The sequence below is a fragment of the Sarcophilus harrisii genome, chromosome 2, assembly GCF_902635505.1.
Source record: "Sarcophilus harrisii chromosome 2, mSarHar1.11, whole genome shotgun sequence".
In the NCBI taxonomy this organism is placed as follows: domain Eukaryota; kingdom Metazoa; phylum Chordata; class Mammalia; order Dasyuromorphia; family Dasyuridae; genus Sarcophilus; species Sarcophilus harrisii.
In genome coordinates, this window is record NC_045427.1 from 380,080,714 (window position 1) to 380,102,287 (window position 21,574).

The following is a 21,574-nucleotide window of genomic DNA, read 5'->3' on the forward strand; positions in this document are numbered from 1 at the left end:
ACATAAACATTTAGAGTAGTTAAAAATTTTGCCTTTGTGAATTGATATTTCTAAAAAAAGTGTATACACATTCCTCTCTCTAGGTGAAATAAAGACTGGGTTTGGTGGTATATTAATTTACTATTTTTAACATAATTACCTTAGCTAATATTTAGTCCAAGATATATTTGTAGTTTGATGAATAGTTCTTATTAGTAAGGTTAGACTATTACTCACTGAGGTTTTTAAATTATTTTGAATAGAAGTAAAAATTGTAAAGTAATCCAAAAATTCTGTTTCAACATATATATTTTTTATTTAGAAAATCAGTCACTGAAGCTCCTAGGTCTTTTTAGTTCAGAATTCAATAAATGAAATAGAGGATGACATTTTGGAAAATAAAGTACCTTAAAAGGAAAAGGACTCAATTTTTTTATTGTTATAGCTTTTTATTTACAAGATATATGCACGGGTAATTTTTCAGCATTGACAATTGCAAAACCTTTTGTTCCAATTTTTCCCCTCCTTCCCTCCTATCCTCTCCTCCAAGTGGCAGATTGACCAATACATGTTAAATATATTAAAGTATATGTTAAATACAATGTATGTATACACGTCCATACAGTTATTTTGCTGTACAAAAAGAATTGGACTTTGAAATAGTGTACAATTAACCTGTGAAGGAAATCAAAAAATGCAGGCAGACAAAAATAGAGGGATTGGGAATTCTATGTAGTGGTTCATACTCATTTCCCAGAGTTCTTTCCCAGAGAACCTGTGTAGCTGGTTCAATTCACTACTGTTCTATTGGAACTGATTTGATTCATTTCATTGTTGAAGAGGCCCGCGGGGCACAATTTTTTAAAAAAATATTTTCACATTAGTCTTGTTGTGAAAGAAGAAACAGAACAAAGGGAAAAAATTCACAAACCCCGCTTTCCTCTTCCTTCTACCAAAAGTGGAAATAGTATGATTCAATCTACATTTTTATTCCACTTTTTTCCTTTGGATATAGATAACATTTTTCATGTTGACATGTTTTCATGTATGTCTTTTGTAATTGAAGGATATTTCATTGAAACAGTTCATTAAAATTTATATCATACACATTATTAGAAAATGAAATAAAAAAAATAATCTTGAGCATTTACAAATGTTTGTTAAATTGTTTAACATTCCCTTAAAAATACGTATATCTCTATTTACCTTGGTGTAGGAATTGGTGTTTCAGAACTTCATTTTGCTTTATGAATTCTTTAGACTTTACTTTTAAAGGAATTTAAATTTTAAATTTTAAAGGAATTTATTTAAAGGAATGACCTCACTGCTTGGTGGAATTATCTTTCAGTGTTTTGGAAACAAAACCAATTGTAAGACATGTAGTACCGAAGGGTTGAACAATTTCATGGATTATACAGAAATTTTATTGTAATTTCCTGCTTCCAAAATTCCTTTCAGATTTCCTTGAGACTGTTGCACATCTTGCTAATTGCTAAGAAAATTTGGAACCCTTTCTTCCTTCAAATATGATTGTTTTTATATATTTGAATTTTAATGGACCGTAGTGTCTTTGTAAATGAAGTGCATTTTAAAAAGTGATTTTTGCATTTGTAGTTGATGCTTTGCGTGATAAATAACATTTATAGTTCTAATAAAATCACAGTAAACTAAAAACAATCACCTACTACAACATCTCCATGAACTAAAAAAGGTTTTCATTGTATGTTGAAGTTTGGGTAAAAAAAAAATTTAATTTTAAATATAATGTTAGAAGAAGGCTAGGCAAGTAGAAAAGATACAATAATACCATTCTTTACTGAAAGGATTGACAAGTCAGTTTTAATAGTAAAAATGTTATGTTTATAGATGACATATTTGTTATCTTTTTGCCAGGGCACCAGACTCCGACCATGCTATCTATCCAAAAGTGGCAGTTCTCTATGAGTGCAAGTGAGTGAACTGAATATAATTGCAATTTTATAAGAGGGTGAAATTAAAGCAATTTGACCTTATTAGAATTAGTCCTAAGTTTGCAAAATGATCTTTTAACCTAGGAACAAGTATATTGAACACCTATAACTATATTAAATTTGTCTTTTATTTTAGGAAAGGAATGCAAATAGGAATTCAAAAAAGAGACTTTATGTATAAACATGTAGATTGTTCACTGTTTTATGGAAAGCTTTATAATAATTTTTATCTTGCAGTTAAAGAAGAGCAGGAATCAATAGAAGAAGCAAATGAAGATGAACCAATTAAAGCTAAAAAGCGGAAGTAAGTTAAATCAGATTTTCCCCCACTTCCTCATTTGAAAATGCAGTTTTTAATAGGCAAGATAATAAGCAAGTTATTGCTAAAAAAAATGAATGATAGCCAGACCTATCTCATGATAGGTTTTTTCCTTTTTTTTCTTTTTCTTTCTTTTTTTTTTTTTAATTAAGTAATTGTGCATTACCCTGTTTGCAAAATTTTAGCAAGTTTTGGTTATCTAAATACTTTTTATGGGTTAGATGTTAATATGGCCCTCATACTCTAAGAGAGAAGAATATTATTGTCCGTGAAGTAATCATGTAACTAAGGGTGAAATTGGTTTAGATTTTTGTTTTTATTAGAAAGGAGATTTTAAAAAGATCTTGGAATGTGTAGCTTTGGGTTGCCATTGAGGCTGAGGTAATCTAGCAGATGGATAATGCTGTCATATAAAGTTGTCACCACATGATTTGTCTGATCTGCTTTGTTAATTAGAGGCGGAGCTAAATGCATGTTTCCTGACTCAGAAGATAGTTTACTTTTATTTAGTTTTATTGTATATTTGTTATTTATTTTATTTGTATTTACTTTTATTTATAATAAATTTATATTCTGGAATTTTCAATTAGAAAAAGTTGTTGCAGAACCCCAGATCACCTTCACATCCTCATGATACATTGTGGTAAAGTCTTCAGTCGAGGCCTTTTGTTCCTAATTATAAAGAAAAATAATTTTAAAATAAATTATTACAGGAATCATTTTTGTTTAAGCTCTGCTCTTTATGTTTATGTTAACTAGTGTTGAGTTTTAGCTCATCATAGTTTCTAAAGTAATCTCATATACAAGGACATGTCTTCTGCTTGCTTTGTGTCTTCTTGCTGATCCCTATGTAACACATTAATGATAGTTGACTGGCTCTTTTTCTATGTTTGTTAACCTTAGGTAATTTTTTAATCATTAGGTTCACCTTCCTTTGGCAGCTTATATTTTACTCTCTCCTCATACATACTCTCTCATTTAAATTGGCAATATATAACAAGGAAATGCAATCTAAACTTAATATTTAATAAATTAAGTCTACTCTCCCAGAATCATTTAATACATATTAAAACTGGAGGTAGGTATTAGATTATCTGTTTTGGATTGTCTGCATCACATCTTTCTATTTGGTATATGTAGTTGAGCGAACAACTTCCTCAAATGATCTTTTAGTGTCCATTTTTGTAGGGACAAAGAATAGTTGAGTTAATTGTTAAACAGTTCTAATCTATACAGTTGTATATTGGACACCATTAATCTGTGGGCCCTAGCCCTTGTTATATATTTCTAATTCTTTGCCCAGAAAAAAGTAATGGAAGTGCCAGGTAAGTTATTGCTAACTTATTCATGTGGTCAGAGTTGTTGGTATCTGTATAAAAATAGAAGTGTAAAATAAAAACTTTCAAAATGTTAACGGCACAAATAAGCTTTATTATTAGATGTTCCATTTTTTAATAGTTTAGTCACATGTAATATGAAAAATTCTGAGAATTAATCTTTCTTGAAGGAACTAGGAATATATCTTTTCCTAGTGAATTAAAAATCCCTATAGGAACAATTTATTTTTTTTAATCCTAACCGAGAATGTTTTTTACCTGAAAATTGACTGAACTTTTGTTTCTTAAAGAGAGAACATTTCATCTTCTAATTTAACAAAGTCTGATGTTGAGCTGAGTGCATAGTGATAGCATTCTGTCAGTCTTACAGTGTATTCATTTTAATAAGGAACCATTATTTTAACCACAAGTTACTCCCCTTTCATATTTTGATGGGAACTGACCTGTAAAAAGTTTAACTAAGAAACTTCTTGATTCTTAATAAGTATATTCTTTAAAATTATGCTCTTTTTTGAGAATTATCTTTTAACTTAGAATTAATAATTTACTTTTCAGTTGATGGCTTTATGTTTGATTCTTACAGGAAAGATGATAACAAAGACATTGATTCGGAGAAAGAGGCTGCCATGGAAGCTGAAATTAAAGCTGCCCGAGAAAGGGCCATTGTCCCTCTGGAGGCCCGAATGAAGCAGTTCAAGGACATGCTTCTAGAGAGAGGGGTCAGAAAACAATCTTTGGGGGAGATATTTCTGTTTTGTATAAGTAATATAATATGTCTTGCTAAAAGGTCATATTCAAGGTTAGTGATCCTGGTGGGGATGAGGGGAGAAGGGACAAACATAGCACATAATAGTCTTTTTGAAACACCTTTTCATGGCAAAGTTTATTTAACTTTATGCTTTACTGTTCTCTTTAACATCTTTTTTTTTAAAACTGTTTATTCACTTTAGGTTATTAAAATATCACATTTCATTTAAAAATGGTATTAACATCAGAATAGTTGCAACAGTTGAAGGAGATGGACCTTACTTGTAATGACTTCTGCTTAGAGCAGAATTGTTGATATTATATGAAGTTTTGTTAATTTAATTGAGAAGGAATTTTAATCTATTGGTTCTATTCAGAGGCTAATTTGATGAAATAAAATTGTTAAATTTTAAATCATTACCTATTCTGTAAAAGATTGGAGCAAGCTTAGGAAATCAAAATACAAATCTTCAAGGCTCTTTCTGATGTACTGATTTTTAAAATGTCACCCAGTAGTGGTTATTTTAATTAGCTGTGTATTACGGTTATATAATTATATAGAAATGTTCAGAGCCAATTAGTGGGAAATTTGCCATTGCTCACCTCCCACTGTTTGTCATTTATTAGTGATGGAAACTTCAGTGTAGTTTTTGTCATATTTCTTTTTAAACAGATGTCCTGTAGATTTCAAGAAAATTATAATACCCTTATATTTTAGAAGAAATATAATGATTACGCAATAACTCTTTTTTATTTTAAAGGTTTCTGCTTTTTCAACATGGGAGAAAGAGCTGCACAAGATAGTTTTTGATCCACGTTACTTACTTCTTAATCCTAAAGAGAGGAAACAGGTAAATGGGAATTCATTTACATGTTAAATCCCCCAGACGAAACAAATTTTAAAGTAATGGAATATAAAGTAATCCATGTGTTCTTCCCTCTTCCCCTTGATTTTCCCAATGAAAAGTCCTAGGAATTTTTGCACTTCCCCTCCATATAAGAAAAATTACATCTATAATTCTATTTTCTTAAAAATAGCAAAGCAACCTGTGAGGATTTCTTCTGGGAAATATTTGGATACTTTCTTTTTAAGATTCCTTATGACAGCCAGGCTGTATTTAAAAATACTATTCCAAATGCACCCTTAGGTCAAACATTCTCTTTATTTACATGGTAGATGAATTGTGATAGTTGACTAAATTTAGTTCACTTCCATGGTATGGACTAGAAGTATCTCCTAGAAACATCTTGCCACTTGCGATGATGTATTTATTACAAATGTTTTGATGACATTTTCATTCATTTGTCTTCTAAAACATTTGAACTCATTGTTCTGCCCATTGTAATAACATCTGATTTGAATAGATCTTCCCAATATTGTTTTCTTTAACGTTAAAAATATTCACCAGTTTGTTTTTGTGAAGCATCATTATTGTAGGTCTTGCCTTCAATTATTTTATCAAAAAATTGTGATTAGAATTATGTTTTGAACAATTGTGCCCCTATGTTTGCAAACATAGCTTTTTCTTTTCATGGAAGCCAGATTTTTGATTTCTCAGATATGGACTTAACAGTCCATGCTTTTTAACAGAGAGCAAAATGTTGGAGATATAAGAGAGAACTATGAAAATGTAGTATTGAAATTATGTTCCAGGCAGAGTTTTTTTTTTTTTTTTTTTTGTTTTTGTTTTTTTAAGTAGTAGCTATGTGACTATTGCTAGTTTCCCTAAGATCTCTTTCCACTTTTAGGAAAAGCTTTATGTCTATAGTTGGTAAATGTATTATATGTCTCAATTATTCCATGGTGTATATAACACAAAATTCAATCCTCCTGGAGTCTTTCTTTGTATGATTTTTGTTATAAGTTCATGGAAATGTAAGTATTAAAAAAGTATTAATCAAAAAGTTGTTTCTGCTTGGAAGAACTAAATGTATCTGCTTTTAACAATGGAAATATTTCTCCAGTCTCCTACATCCTTCTTTTATAGATAAGGTTAGAAGTTAATGATAATATACCCTTAAATTTGGTTGTATTTGAAGAGATAAAGCATCTAATATTGAAACATGCAAGACAATTTGGAATTAACTCTAAATTTGGCAAATCTCCCCAAGTTATATATATTTCACAGACATAAAACACAAAGGGTTCCTTGTTCTCTTCTTCCTCCTTGCTAGCATTTATATAGTGCTTTAGATTTTGCCAGGCACTTTATAAATATTATTTTGTTTTGGTCTTCCCTACCAGCCCTATTAGGTAGGTGTTTCTATTATGTTCATTTTATAATTGGGGAAACTGAGGCAAGCAGAGTTTCCCTAGGGTTTCACAGCTAACAAGTGTCTGAATCTGAATCTGAACTCAAATCTTTCTGACTCTAGATGTAATACCTTGCCCATTACATCAATGGCTGCCTCTAGTTTTAGAGATTACTTAATCTAAGTTCCCTTGGTTTACAAATGAACAAACTAAATCGGGAGAGCTGAAACCTAAGGCCTCCTAGCAGCAGAAACCTAGATCCTGCTGATGTCTAGTATAGCTCTTTCTACCAGATCACACTGGCTTCTATTTTGCTCTGTTGGGCAGTAATTATGTTTATATCGGCAAGTAGCCAAATACTATATTACTGGAATTCTTTTAACTTCATCAAGGATTTACTTAAAGACTAGAGTTATTACTTGAGTCTCAGAAAAGTTTGAGTTGACTTGTAGACATACAACACAATAAGTAAATGTTAGTGGTGAGAGTTAAAGCTAGTTTTGTCTCTCTAAATCTAGCACATTATGTCACGCTAAAATTCACTTGTATGTTAATATTTTCTGTAATACAGAAATTGGTAAATAGATGAAATATAGTGAACTTATGTAATGAATCCCAAAATACATCTTCAGCTGTTTTTACTTTATCTTGTATTAATTTGTTTAAAAAAGAAAGAGAAAAAAAAAAACACACCTCAAAGACTTACAAGACAAATTCTTGGAAAAGTTTTATGTAGTTCAGTTTCATGTTTATGAAAGTGCATTTTTTAGTCTATTCATTGCCTTTCATTCTATTTATATTTTAAATACTACTATGAGGTTGCCATTTGAAGTATATTTGTTCAGTTTTGTCATTTATTCATTCAGCAAGCATTTACAGTGAGCCAAAGGATCTACTATGTGCTGGGTATACAAAGGTGACAATGAAATGGCCCCTGTCCTCAAGGATCTTACAGTCTGTTGGGGGTAAGGGGAAAAGCATGTTCACAGAAAATTAAACACAAAATAATTTCTGGGAGGAGGGCACTAGCAGCTGGAGTTATCAGAATAGTTTTCTTGTTGGAGGGAGTAAATGAGGTGTCAACTAGCTTGATGGTTCTTATCAACATTTATATATTACTTACCAAATTGGTTAACATTTTTATAGGTTTTTGACCAGTATGTGAAGACTCGAGCAGAAGAAGAACGAAAGGAAAAGAAAAACAAAATTATGCAAGCAAAGGAAGATTTCAAGAAAATGATGGAAGAAGCAAAGTTTAATCCAAGGTATGTGGGTCATTTCCATTTGAAGAGAATAGTTTTATAATCATCTTTTTTTCTTTCAGTATCATTTTTAAAAAAGTATCAGTATGAATTAGGAAATCTTGAATTTTTAGGAGCTATAAAAATTTTTGTGTGCTTGTTCCTTTTTTAACTTAATGCATTTGCTGTAGAGTGCATTGAAATTTCAATTGCTGACTGATATGTAGATAATTATTGCTGAGGAAAGTGCTTTATTCAGTTTTTAGAACTTCTTCAAAGGAATAAATTTTAATTCATATGAAATACTATCTTAAGAAAACTTTTCTCTCTCTTTTTTTTTTTTTTTTTTTTTTTAATAGCCTTTAATTTACAGGATATATACATGGGTAACTTTACAGCATTAACAATTGCCAAACCTCTTGTTCCAATTTTTCACCTCTTACCCCACCCCCCACCCCCTCCCCTAAATGGCAGGATGACCTGTAGATGTTAAATATATTAAAATATAACTTAGATACACAATAAGTATACATGACCAAAACATTATTTTGCTGTACAAAAAGAATCAGACTCTGAATTATTGTACAATTAGCTTGTGAAGGAAATCAAAGATGCAGGTGTGCATAAATATAGGGACTGGGAATTCAATGTAATGGTTTTTAGTCATCTCCCAGAGTTCTTTTTCTGGGTATAGCTAGTTCAGTTCATTACTGCTCCATTAGAAATGATTTGGTTGATCTCGTTGCTGAGGATGGCCTGATCCATCAGGACTGGTCATCATCTAGTATTGTTGTTGAAGTATATAATGATCTCCTGGACCTGCTCATTTCACTTAGCATCAGTTCGTGTAAGTCTCTCCAGGCCTTTCTGAAATCATCCTGTTGGTCATTTCTTACAGAACAGTAATAAGGAAAACTTTTCTCATTAAATTATGTACAATTATTGGGTTGCAAAATAATGTTTATTGTTGAAAACATTGAGTGAATATGCTTTAATTTCAAATTTATATCGTAGGTTTGATATACATGTTTCAGTTATTTGTGAACACAATATTGATTATACATATGTTAAGAAAATAATCTATGTTTTTGTTATTTAAAATAGTCAGAAATTGGAACATTAGTGTTAGAATTAGAAATATCTCTAACTAGTATACAGATTTCTTGAAAGATAAGGTATTCATAACTTAACAAAAATTAAGTACCTCAACTAATTGCTACCAGAATTCTTTTCCTTCGTTACAACATGTGAAGAGGTGGAAATGAGGACTAAATAAGATTTAGAATAAACTTAGTGAGGAGGAGAGGAAGCCAAGAATGGCTAAGATGATATTGGATAAGAAAATGTTGCTTTTTGCTGCCTTTGAGGTATTTGGTTATGGGAGAAGTGATACTTTGGGGAATGACATAAGTAACTCCAGTATTCTGATGTGTTTCTGATATTGTAATAAATTTTCTCCACAACTGAAAAATCAATGCCTCACCTATCTCACATAACACTGATATGACTTCTTTATTAGGTCAAGAAAAGAGATTTGCATGACAGGTTATCCTGCTTCCACTATAAAACCTAATCTTTGACTATGTGAGTTAGTACTTATGTGTGGAGATGTTGAACGAATTTTACTGTTCATTCCATTGTTAGAGTTCCTTTAAACTCCATTTCTCAAATGGTATATTGGGCCTGCTAACAAAATAGGCCACAAAACCCAGTTTGCCTTGTGTTCCAGAAAACCTTTTGAAAGATATGGTCTTTACTTTGTAGTGCAGAATGTAGTGTCATTTTAACTAAGGGTTTCAAAGGCGATGATTGTTGGTTCCTATTGGATAGCTCAGTTTACACAAGTTTTTTTTTTTTTTTTTTAATGGGGATTTCCATGTTTGTTTTAAAATGGTCTTTTTTAATATTTATAGGAATATGAATTCTACTACTCTATTTTTTTTCACATGATGTAGTGTTCTAGAGAGTTGTATAAATATTAAAATCTTAAAACTTAATTAATTAGAATTAATTTTCTTGTTATCTGTTTGTCCCTACTTTTTCGAAACTCAGTGGGAAAGCTGGTATTGGTTTTGCTTGTTTCTGGTGAACTTTTGCTGCAACATAGCTTTGTTACATTAATTAAAACTTTATGGTGATTTCAGATACATCTTACTCATTTTTCAGATCAGATCTATCCTGTGGTCCAAAGGTTGAATTATATAATGTGTTTTTTTTTTTGTTTTTTTTTTTAATATTGGTATACATGAAAGACTACTAAAGTCTTATTGAGACTTTGAAAAGAATTGAAATTTTTAGCCTTTGTGCTAATTATTATAGGATTCCTAATGTTTGGTTAGTGTTTTAAAATCCAAATTTCTAAATTAGCCAACTAAAGTCTATAGGATTAGTTATCTTACAATAAGATGTAATAGATGTTTAGTTTTGCACATAAAGGAAAATTTATTTTATTGTTCTCATTAGAATTCTATCATCACTTGAGTTTCTCACTGCCACTTTCAAGACAAGTTGGCTGTTAATGAAATATGTATAAGCTGCATTTTTTTTTTCTACACCTGTACAGGTTGGTGATTGCAGTGTTATCCATGAAAACATTCTTTCATTTTCTACTCTTTGCTACAAGGTGAAGGTTTCAAAATTCATGTCAATCCTCTTTAAATGTATATAAGATACAAAAGTTACTTTTTATTTTCAATCTAGTTTGTTATCTGTACTTCCTTTCTTTGGGCCTCAGTTTCCTCATTTGTAAACATTAGCTCATTGAACCAGTCGATCTCTTAAGATTCCTTCCAACTTTAATATCTTATGAGCTGTTGACATATATCAAATGCATATCTTTTGTTATGGTGTGCTTCAGTTTTTACCTTTGTATTAATGTTTGAACAGTTCGTAATTATTTAACAGCATTTTTGCTGTCTAGCTATTTACTACTTTTGGTAGTGCAGTGTTTATTATTTATTTATTCATTATAGACAGATGTTGGGGACCACATTTCTCTGGAATATAGAGAAATTTCCACCAGCAAAAACAGCTCTATCAAATTAGCACACTTGCCATTTTGTTACAGAGCTACTTTTAGTGAATTTGCAGCCAAGCATGCTAAAGACTCCAGATTCAAAGCAATTGAAAAGATGAAAGATCGAGAGGCCTTATTTAATGAATTTGTAGCAGCTGCAAGAAAGAAAGAAAAAGAAGACTCGAAGACGAGAGGTGAGAAGGTAAGGTGATTTTAGTTCCAGTGGTGTGATTGATGGGAGTATGAATGGTTAGTAACTAAGCTGGTGCTAGGTTTCTAGTACTTCAATTTATGGGCTAGTTCAACAGTTTTATAGATTCAGTTTGGCTTTTTGAAATTTCATTATATGTCTTCCAATCACTCTACAGGTAGAATTACATAGATTAGTAACTTAAGTGAGCTATATTGTATAGTTTTAATTGGTCTAATATTTAGTCTTTTAAAGGCAATTAGTGACATTTTTAAGGTGATGAAAATGAGGTTTTTTTTTTTTTTTTTTTAAATCCAGAATACCCAGCACTAGTTATTTTCATGCCTGCTTACTCAGTGGTAGCAATTCAATTTCAGAATTCTTTATAACTGGTAACATTTAAATTTCAAAGAACTTTTTTCCCTTTCCTGTGAAAAGGTAGCATTTTAGAGACTTCTTAATCTTTCAGTAAATATATCTTACATATAAATTACTGCTTATCAAAATTAAAGGTCGACTATTAAATTTTAATGAATTCCAAATGTCATTTGACAGCAGTGTCAAGTGTGGAGCAAGAACTCACCACTGGGAAGGCAGACTGACAGGGAGGTGGCATCAGTAGTGTATCATCAAAACATGCAGCCACCTTCCTTCATGTCCCTGTATGTTGTGTGAATGGAGAAAAATTACCTCTGGAGCCTAATCATTCTTGACATTTGAAATTGCTAACACTCTCTAAAGCAGAAGTAATGCAAATTTGGTCTATTAGAAGATGATGAGAAGAAAGCAGCTTTGTTTATAGAAAATAACACTATGATATATAATAAAACAGTATGATAATGATATACTTGTTTAAATGAAAATTCTAGATAAGTTATTCTTGTCAGAATTATTTGAGTCTTCCTAATTAACTGTTTTATTGGGCTTCTATCAAAGTAAAACTGTTCAGAAGTACCTTACCATTGACACTTTCTGTAAATGATTATGCTTCCCAGAGGAAATATACACAATTATGTACTATATAAACATTTTATATGCTATATTGGAACCATGCCTATCGAATTGTTAAATTACTTTTGAATTTTAGATATATAGTTAAAGATAAACTGTGTTTGTTTTGATACTGCATGACTGTTCTTACATAAGTTGATTGTTTCTTTTTGCATTTAAAAGTACTGTTCTTTTTCTAAAAACGTTTTGTAACCATTTTATGTATTCTGTTTTATAACAAGTGGATAGACTTTACAGTTTTGTGCTGTGCGGCCTGTCAATCAGTTCAGTCTGACAGCTGTCAATCACTGACACGCAAAGTATTATGGGATTCCCTAGTGAGGAAAGAATTGGTATCTCTGTGTGGTGACTTTAGCCTCCCGCAGTTCCGGTACTTTACATTTTTTTAGTTTTTTTCCTTGTGAAGTGATGAGAGTTGTGCCCAGAATGTGTTAACTGAAAAAAAAAAATTAAAAAGACATTACATCTAAATACACCTAAAATATTTTCAGCCTTACTTTCTTTTGCTTTTAAAATTTTAATTCTTTAAATTCTGATTTTGGTTTTGTATTATTAAAAATAAGATGGCAAATGATGAAGTGAAGCTTTCTCAGCCAATATTAAGTTTGCAAATTTAATTATTAAGTATGGATTCTATACAGAAATCTTTAAAGTAAGGGTTTTAATACAGTAGGTTTCACCTTGATATTTTGAAAAGCAAGGTCAGTAAATACTTTAACAGTATTTTTAACCACTTTGACATTTTTCTTTTAAAAATATGTAGTTGCACTTGTTTTCACAATAAATTTTATTAGGTTTTTTGTAGCATAACAATTAACAGAAATTTGTATTTTGGCAGTAATCATTTACAATTTTACTTCATCTTCAGACTGTGGTGTCATTGCTTTGCGGCATTAAAATAATTAATTTAGATAGGTAAAATAGCCATGTTCCAAAAATTTTTTCCATGGTTTATACTTTGACTTAATTTAGAATCACTGAGAAAAATCATCTTGCTGATGAAATGGAGGGTTGTGTATAGACCCTCTTGTAATTAAAAAAAACAAAACAAAAAAAAAAAAACCCTAAAAATCCTGTGGTTCTAGATGTTCTCCATTTTGCTTTTGCTTTGTGGACCACAAATACCTTTATAGAATCACTGTAAATAATGGGCATTTTAATTATGTGGTTTTTATTTTATTATTATTATTTTTTTTTAATCTTGTGGAAATACCCTTAAAATGTAGATTTTTTTTTTAACCATAATTATCATTGAAATAGTTGGGTGTTTTTTTTTTTTTTTTTTTTTTTTTTTTTAATTCAAGGAACAATGCCCTTAAAATTATTTATGAACACTGACCAAATTTGGTGAAATTGTGGCCTAGTAATTGGCTAGTAAATTTTATAGTACATCTCATTCAAGAATAAAGACTTCTAGAATTGTGGGTTGGCTTCAGATATACCATTAGTCTCTTACATTGTAAAACAGCTCTATTTTCAGTCAGAAATTTGTTCAATGTCTTTTTTTTACTAAATAAAAATTGGTATTGTCATGCAAAGATGAACTTTCCTTTTTTACTCAAATAGATACTAAGAATGTAACCATTTTCAAAGAAAATCTCAGGGAAAAATGTGAGAGAACTCACTTCATTGTTACTGAGAAGTATATTGTGTAGACATTAAGGCATAATTTTTGAATCACAGCAAGCAATATAAGTAATTTTTACCAGCTGTATAAGTAATTCTTTCCCTTGGAATAGAGCCTAGAAAAACCAGTCAAGATTAATCCTGCTTGGGGGCAGCTAGATGGCACAGCCTTGAAGTCAAGAAGACCTGAGTTCAAATCTGACCTCAGACAATTAACACTTCCTAGCTGTGTGACCCTAAGCAAATCACTTAACCCCAATTGACTCATTAAAAAGAAAAAAGATTAATCCTGTTGTGAAGGAGGCAGCATTTTACTGCAAATAGTTTTTATTTCTTAGTTGTGTATTACACATTAAAAAAAAAATCACCAAAATAAAACAAAACCTAATACCCTTACTTTATCGACTTCATTTAGGCTATTTGAAAGTGTTTTTAATTTGTATAAATTTCTATGGCTTAGAAAGATTCATGTTTGATACTGTTTGCATGTTTTATTATACTGAACTTATACTGAAAGAGAACTTTCATGTAGTGAAATGTTTCACATAGGTTTTATGTTTATCTTGTCAAATTCATAAAAGGCAAACTAGATTAACATCACTGATTTGCTAAACTTTTATCAATAAATGGTTTCTTGGTCTCTATTGAGTAAATGATCTTTAATACTTTTGATTGATCTAAACTTAATTATGAGTCATTGTGTAGTAGAAATGCCTGCAGCTGATTGGTTCTGTTCTTTTATTCACTCTATTACATGGAAAAATCTGTTTTATAGTTTATTTAATGAGTCTTGGAACCTCTCAGTTGTCTAGAAAGGCACCTAGTTTCATATGTGAATATCAAATTTTTAATTCTATGATGATAACTGAGAATGTGGGATGGAGGTGATGAAGGTTGGTATATAAGGTGGTGGGGACTGTTTATTTTTGTATTCACACATCTCCATTTGATGATGAAATAGGCCTGACTCCACTCCTGATTTCTCATTCCCTGGGATAATGGGGTCTGAGAGTTATGCATATTTAATACCTGGGGGAGATGTATACCTGCTGTTGACAGGTTCTGAAGGAAGTTTTAAGATCTTTTGTCCAAAAGATATAAGCTGCTTTGAATGATATTCAGAATGAGAGTACAGAGTGAGGTATGTAATTCCCCCTAAGGGCATAAACATACCTCATTTTTTCCTTCTCCTTTTTGGAAAAAGATGGTTTGTAACATTATTAAAAGTTAATGCTATTTAAATAATATCTGTGGTCTAATTTGGTATTTATAAAATAAAGTTAGTTCATGATCTGTTTTGAGTTGCAGTAGTGATAAAAGAATATATTTGAAAATATAGGAAGGAAGAAAAAATGTAATTCAAGCTTTCTGTTAGTATACTTTGTGGCAGACAATAAATTTTGGTTTGTGCTTGTCATTTAGAATCAGGGTTTGAATATATTTTTCATTAAATTCTGAAATTTGACCAAATAGAGGTAGAACTATTTTATTCATCTGTCCCCCTTCTCCTACTTATCCATCACTTTTCTTTTTAAGAATCTTAAGCACCTGATAATTCTGTTGGATTTTTGTCTATAAAACTTTATGAAATTTATTTAGCTTTCTTGTTAATATTATAAGAGAAATATTTTATTATTTGTTATAATGGCAAAAATAGTTATTACCATTGTATCAAACTAATAAGTATTTCACTGCAACTTATTACAAGGTTTTAGCAAAAAATCGATCCTAGATCAAAATAATTTCATACTAAAAAAAATTTTATACTTTATGGAAACATCTAAGACATAAAATTATAATATAAATTATCCTAATTTGTCTTAAATGTTATTCATCAAAGAAAAAATTCATCTTTGCTTTGGTAGATCTCAGTCAAGAACTTTTATGATTTGGCAGATTTAAAAAATTTTAAATAAGAAAGTTGCTATCCTCTTCCTAAAAATTTGCCAACTATAAATCAGGTATTTTGTAAAATTTTACATATTTCTTATCTTTAAGGTAAGTCAGCATTTTTTTCAAGTAGCAATTATTATAATGTAAATTAATTTCTCACAGTGTGTTATTTTTCTTTTCCCATTTCATATTCTCTTTAAAATGTAGATCAAATCAGACTTCTTCGAACTATTATCTAATCACCACTTGGATAGTCAGTCTCGATGGAGCAAAGTAAAGGACAAAGTAGAAAGTGACCCACGTTACAAAGCAGTAGATAGCTCATCAATGAGAGAAGATCTTTTTAAGCAGTATATTGAAAAAATAGCCAAGGTACAGTATATGTTTATAATAATTTATGTCCTTAAATGGTTAAAAAAAGTATGTTTTGGCATGTTCATCAATATTGCTTTAAGTGTTCAATAGAATTCTATTTTGAAATGCATTTTGGAAATTTACATTGTTTATAAGAACTTTGAATATTAAACATTCTTTATAAGAACTTTGAATTTGAAAAAAGATTTGACAAAGTAGTTAACTCTGATGGAATTGGTGGAAAATATAATCTTTCCTTTTTTAGAATTTAGACTCAGAAAAAGAAAAGGAACTGGAGAGGCAAGCCCGAATAGAGGCAAGTTTACGGGAACGAGAGCGAGAGGTTCAAAAAGCTCGTTCCGAACAAACAAAAGAAATAGATAGAGAAAGAGAGCAACATAAACGTGAAGAAGCAATTCAAAATTTCAAAGCTCTTCTTTCTGATATGGTGAGCATTATATTAACTTTTATTTCAATTTCTTAATAAAAATCTTTGTTTTATGTTCTGTGAATCTTCTTTTGGTTTTATTAAAGTGTTAAAGATGTTTCTATTTGTAAAATTACATATAAATATAAGGTGGGTCCACTAATTACGCTTTAATTATCTAGCATGGAGAAGGATAAAAAAGGTATAGATAAATCATTTTTCCAAAAACCTGTAAACAATATTATTACCAATACTTTCTTCTTTCAACTTTTTTTGTGTCATATCTTTTCCTATATTTGTCCTTCCATTATTCTCATTACCATTTCTGTTTTTGGCTTTCCACCATTCTCTTTTGTTTTCTTTTTCTACCTCGATCTTTTCTGTATAGCACAGTGGAAGGTATGCTGGGTTTAGAGTTGGAGGATTTGCATTTTTAACTTTTGATGATTTTGGTTGTTGCTATTTGGAGGCAATTTCAGTTACGTCAGCTTTGTGATTTTTCCAGATGGTTGATGCTTAAGTGGAATAGTACCATGTTGCATTTTTTTTTTTTTTTAAGATTTGACAAATTCTTATTTACGCTTCATTAACCCTGAATCTCAGTTTGTCTGCTTTTTTCTACTAGTCTATTTTGGGGAATCAAGAGTTTGAGAAAACTTTTGGAGACAATAAAAAGATGAATGAATTCGACAGTAATGAAACTTGTGTATAGCTTTTATTCCCTTTTTTCCCAGATAGAGTTTAATAACATTGGTGAGCAAAAACCCCCTAGAATTTCTCTTTGTTGAAGGAAACAAAAATTTATTTGTGGGATTCAGGGTATTCATCTTGTTGAGAATGCTTCTTGTGTTTTTATTTCTTAATTTTATTTTAGGATATACTGGTGACTTGAAGCATTTTTATTCAGAGTTTACCTTCTCTTTAATTTTTTTTGAAAAGGTGATTTACAATTGCAAATTCCACTGCTTTGCACTCTAGTGCTTCAAGAATCCATAATTTCACCAAAATAGGTACATCCTTCAGGAACCTCTTTATAACTTAGGTAGTTTTTGGGAAATAGAAATATTATATCTGAAAAATTCATCATCCTCCAAACTTAGGCTGGTCCTTCTTAAAACTTTTTTCAACGTGGTTGTAGGACTTTGCCTTTATATTAGCTCTGATGATAAAGCTTTCAAGAGTGCAGATTTATCTCCTGTGACATTGTGGCACCGGGGAAAAGTTTTAGTGGAGACATTTTATGTACCTTTTAATTATATTGACCTATGCCACACATCATACCCTAATTGCAACACTGATAGCATCTAGAACTTTTGTTTTTGAAAGCTGTTTCCTAAGGAATATTAGTTCTAACAAGGCCCCACCAAGCTGGAACGTTTTCATTTATGGTTCTGGTACAGAAAATCTTAGCTGTTTCAATTCATCAGACATTTATTTTGCTGTGTATAAAGCCTCTCTGAATCCTGGGGAAAGAAAGGCAAACATTGATACAATGTCTGTCCTGAGATTTACATTCTGTTGGTGGATATTCGACATTTTACACTAGTGAGTATGTAGAATTTTAAGAGAAAGTGTCGAGCACTTGGAGAATCAAGAAAGACCTCCTATGGGAGTTGGCATATAAACTGTGCTTTGAAAGAAGCTAGACTTTTAGTGAAGGGAGGTGGGGGTGTGAGGAAGGATTGTATTCCTGATGTTGGACCTCTTATATACAAAGACATGCAAGTAGGAGATGAAATATATATATATATATATATATATAGAGAGAGAGAGAGAGAGAGAGAGTGCCTAGCAGACCTGTTTGACTATAACAGAGTATGCTGAAGTTGAATAATAGGAAATAAAATTGGAAAGAGAATTGAGAAACTAGATTGTCTATTTGCTTTAAATGTAAGACTAGGGAATATATGTTTTATCCTAGAGGCAAAAGGGAGCCATTGAAGATTTTTGAGTAATAGGGTGACATGGTCAGATGTGGTTTATGAAAATCATTTTGGAAGTTGTAAAGGATTTGAGAGAAAAGAGACTCAGGTCAGAGGAGAACAGTTAGGAGGTTTATTGCTTCCTAGACCTTAGGAGGTCTAATAAGAGTTGATGAGGATCTGAACTAAGATGTAGGTGGCATGAAAAAGGGTTGGGGGGGGGGGGTGAATTCTGTGGAAGGAAGAATGACCAGACTTGGCAATTGATTAGGAATAGAGCTAGAGAGAGGGAAAAGTCAGCAATGGCTCTTAAATTTGTGAATCCTTGTGATGAGAGAAACATGATGGTGTAGAGAAAAGGAGAAAGTTTAAATATGGGATAGGTTTGGGGTGAAAAAAAATGAATTTGGTTTTAGATTTGCTGAGTTTGACATTTTATAAAAATCCAATTGGAAGAAAGCCAAAATGAGAAATTTGGCTACTAGAGTTGTTATTTTAACCTCAAGATTTCATGTCCTAAGGAAATTGGAATCTGCAGTAGGAACGGTGAAACTAGTTAAAATCATGAAAATTTTGAAGTAATTTACATATTCTGCTGATCATCAATAAGGATGTCTCATTTTCCTAAAATGTGTTTGTCTTAATAATCTTATTTTCTAAATGGCTATGGTATTTAAATATCACATTTAAAGTTCCTCATATTCCTTAAATCAATCAGCTGAAAAGATATCTGAGACAGATTGGTGAAATGTGAAATTTTTTTTCTTTTTTTTTTTTTTAATAAAGGTTCGTTCTTCAGATGTGTCATGGTCTGATACTCGGAGAACTCTTCGAAAAGATCATCGATGGGAATCTGGCTCTTTGCTAGAAAGAGAAGAGAAAGAGAAACTTTTCAACGAACACATTGAAGCGCTTACCAAAAAGAAGAGGGAACACTTTAGACAACTTCTGGATGAAACTTCAGCGGTAAGAATGGATTCTTATCTATTTGTTATGTTTTATTTTAGATAGGAATAGTTAAATAACTTGAAAAAAAGGAAATAAAAATTTTAACAGTTATTGTCTTTATATTTTTAATGCTACATCATCCAAAATTCTTTTATTTCACTTCTCTCTCTTTTCCCTTTTTTAGAGAAGTCCTGAGGTAATTTTTCCTCAACTGCCCTTTTCAGAAATTATGTTTAGCTTCTTTTGAAGTTTCTGTGTTATATTTATTCCCATAGCCAACCAAAATATCCATTTGTGTGATCAATGGTCACCTCTTTTGGACCCAGATGCCCTTCCCTTCTTTATTTTTGATTCAGTATCATGGCCCATTTTCCTGCAGTTTGTGCACGTTGTAATCCAGGTCTTGCTCCTAAGTAACTGTTCTCTTTTTGGTGAATGGTATCTTCAAAAGTTATGATGTTTGCCCGTGTAAATGCAGGGTTTGCAGGTGAAATGTCTTAGGCCACCTTGAAAGTATGGCCATGAAAATAACTCTTGTGGCAAGCCAACAAAAAGAAATTGCATTAAAGCTGCCTCACTGTCCCTAACTAGTCCTGTTACGCTTGGGCATTACAAGAGATCTCAGGTCAGTGTGTAATATTATGTACCATATGTGCTGCAGTTTGAGCTCCCCAAAAGAGTAAGCCACATTTATATTTTTATTTTATCTGTCTTTTTGAAAGATTACACTCACATCCACTTGGAAAGAAGTTAAAAAAATCATCAAGGAAGATCCACGGTGCATTAAATTCTCCTCCAGTGACAGAGTGAGTTTTAAAATTTAATTTTGTTGGTATTTGTTGAGTATTTTATAAGTAAGCACAGGCAATTATAACAAAAGTTGCCATTGATTGGAGTTAGTGGTTCAGGCTGCTTTATCACACAGTTATACTGCTAAACACTGCAACGATGGTGTTTGTTAGTGAAGTGCTTTTATATTAATTTTAATCCTATAGTCTGTAGCTTCATGTAATAATAAAATATACTGTAGGAATTTTTAAAAATAAAACTTTTAAATTCCTGGATTGAGGCTGTGTGAATCAAAACTACATGTACTACTTCAGGTGGTTTGAACATAATAGTATCTCTAAACAGTGCTTATTATGCCTAGTATGGGTTTAGTAAATATTAGCTACTTTTGTTTTTTTGTGTCATTAGGTGCAAAAGAAATATTTTATGAATATTTGTTATATTGTTTTAATTATCAAATGCTATTTCAATTTTTTGTCTTTCCACTTTTAATATTTGAGAGTTTTAAATGTATAGAAGTTTGACTTTATCTTAAGCATAACTTACTTTCCTATGATTAGATCAGTTTGTCATATAAAATAATTGATGTAAATGATGAAATTTTTGAACTTTTGGATCATTTACCAAGTATTTTGATGTTACTAATTCTCTTCTTACAGAAAAAACAAAGGGAATTTGAAGAGTACATCAGAGACAAATATATTACTGCCAAAGCTGACTTCAGGACACTTTTGAAAGAGACCAAATTTATAACATACAGGTGTGTGCAACAAATTGTTTCATATCAATGACCATTTTGTCTTTACTAGTCCTTACTGAACAGGCCAAATCAAACTTTTCATTCACACACATGTTGACATGTTAAATTTTAGATAAGAGGCCAGATGCTCAAAACTGGATCCAATAAGTGGGCATGATTTTTTTTTTTTCTTTTTTTGGAAGAAAGGGCCCAGATACTCATTCTTATTTTGTCTAGCCCTCTCCCTCCCACCCAGTATCTTTAAAAAGTGATCTTTATTTTTATTGAAGTTAAAAATCTGTTACATTCAACTATAGTATGAAAACCACATCCCACAAAGATACTTTTTCCCCCACATTCTTTATGAAGTCGTTTTTTCTTCCTTAATTATTCAATATAGCTGAAGCATTTTAAAGCTATAAAGTCATTAGTTTAGACTCAATAGAACATTTTTTAAAGAGAAAACAATCTCCTGAGTTTTTTAAAATGAATACATAAACTGTAAAATCAAAGTCTTAAATTGGATTACTCTGCAGCGTGCTCAGTTCTCCCCCACTACCACAGTAATTGTCATCAGTAAAATATACATTTTACATTGATTTAGAAATCAGTATTCAGAGAAGCATTGCTGTACTATGCTTCTAACTGGCTTCCTTAAAAAAAAATAATTTGGAACGTGATTTAAGGGTACATGCATGGGAGGATAGGTAGTGCTGAGGGTGTGGTTTTTAGGTATTTTGTCATTTGATATGGCTTTTGGACTTTTTGGTCAGGGTCCTTAATGTTTTGCATCAGCTTGGGCTTTTAAATTA

At 31.2% G+C, this 21,574-nt stretch overlaps 1 protein-coding gene across 3 annotated transcripts in view; it reads left to right on the top strand.

The window, feature by feature from the left end:
• Positions 1 to 21,574, top strand: part of TCERG1 (transcription elongation regulator 1) — a 65,986-nt gene that overhangs the window by 42,944 nt on the left and 1,468 nt on the right. For all 3 annotated transcript variants that reach the window (XR_004232131.1, XM_031953483.1, XM_031953484.1), the window contains 11 exons: positions 1,873 to 1,929; positions 2,187 to 2,253; positions 4,189 to 4,324; positions 5,114 to 5,203; positions 7,753 to 7,871; positions 10,915 to 11,065; positions 15,791 to 15,955; positions 16,203 to 16,385; positions 19,073 to 19,252; positions 19,957 to 20,040; positions 20,683 to 20,783. Coding sequence is in view for 2 of the 3 variants with exons in the window: in XM_031953483.1 (XP_031809343.1) it covers positions 1,873 to 1,929; positions 2,187 to 2,253; positions 4,189 to 4,324; positions 5,114 to 5,203; positions 7,753 to 7,871; positions 10,915 to 11,065; positions 15,791 to 15,955; positions 16,203 to 16,385; positions 19,073 to 19,252; positions 19,957 to 20,040; positions 20,683 to 20,783 (1,333 nt within the window). In the remaining variant the exon portion in view is untranslated. The remainder of the gene's footprint in view (positions 1 to 1,872; positions 1,930 to 2,186; positions 2,254 to 4,188; positions 4,325 to 5,113; positions 5,204 to 7,752; positions 7,872 to 10,914; positions 11,066 to 15,790; positions 15,956 to 16,202; positions 16,386 to 19,072; positions 19,253 to 19,956; positions 20,041 to 20,682; positions 20,784 to 21,574) is intronic.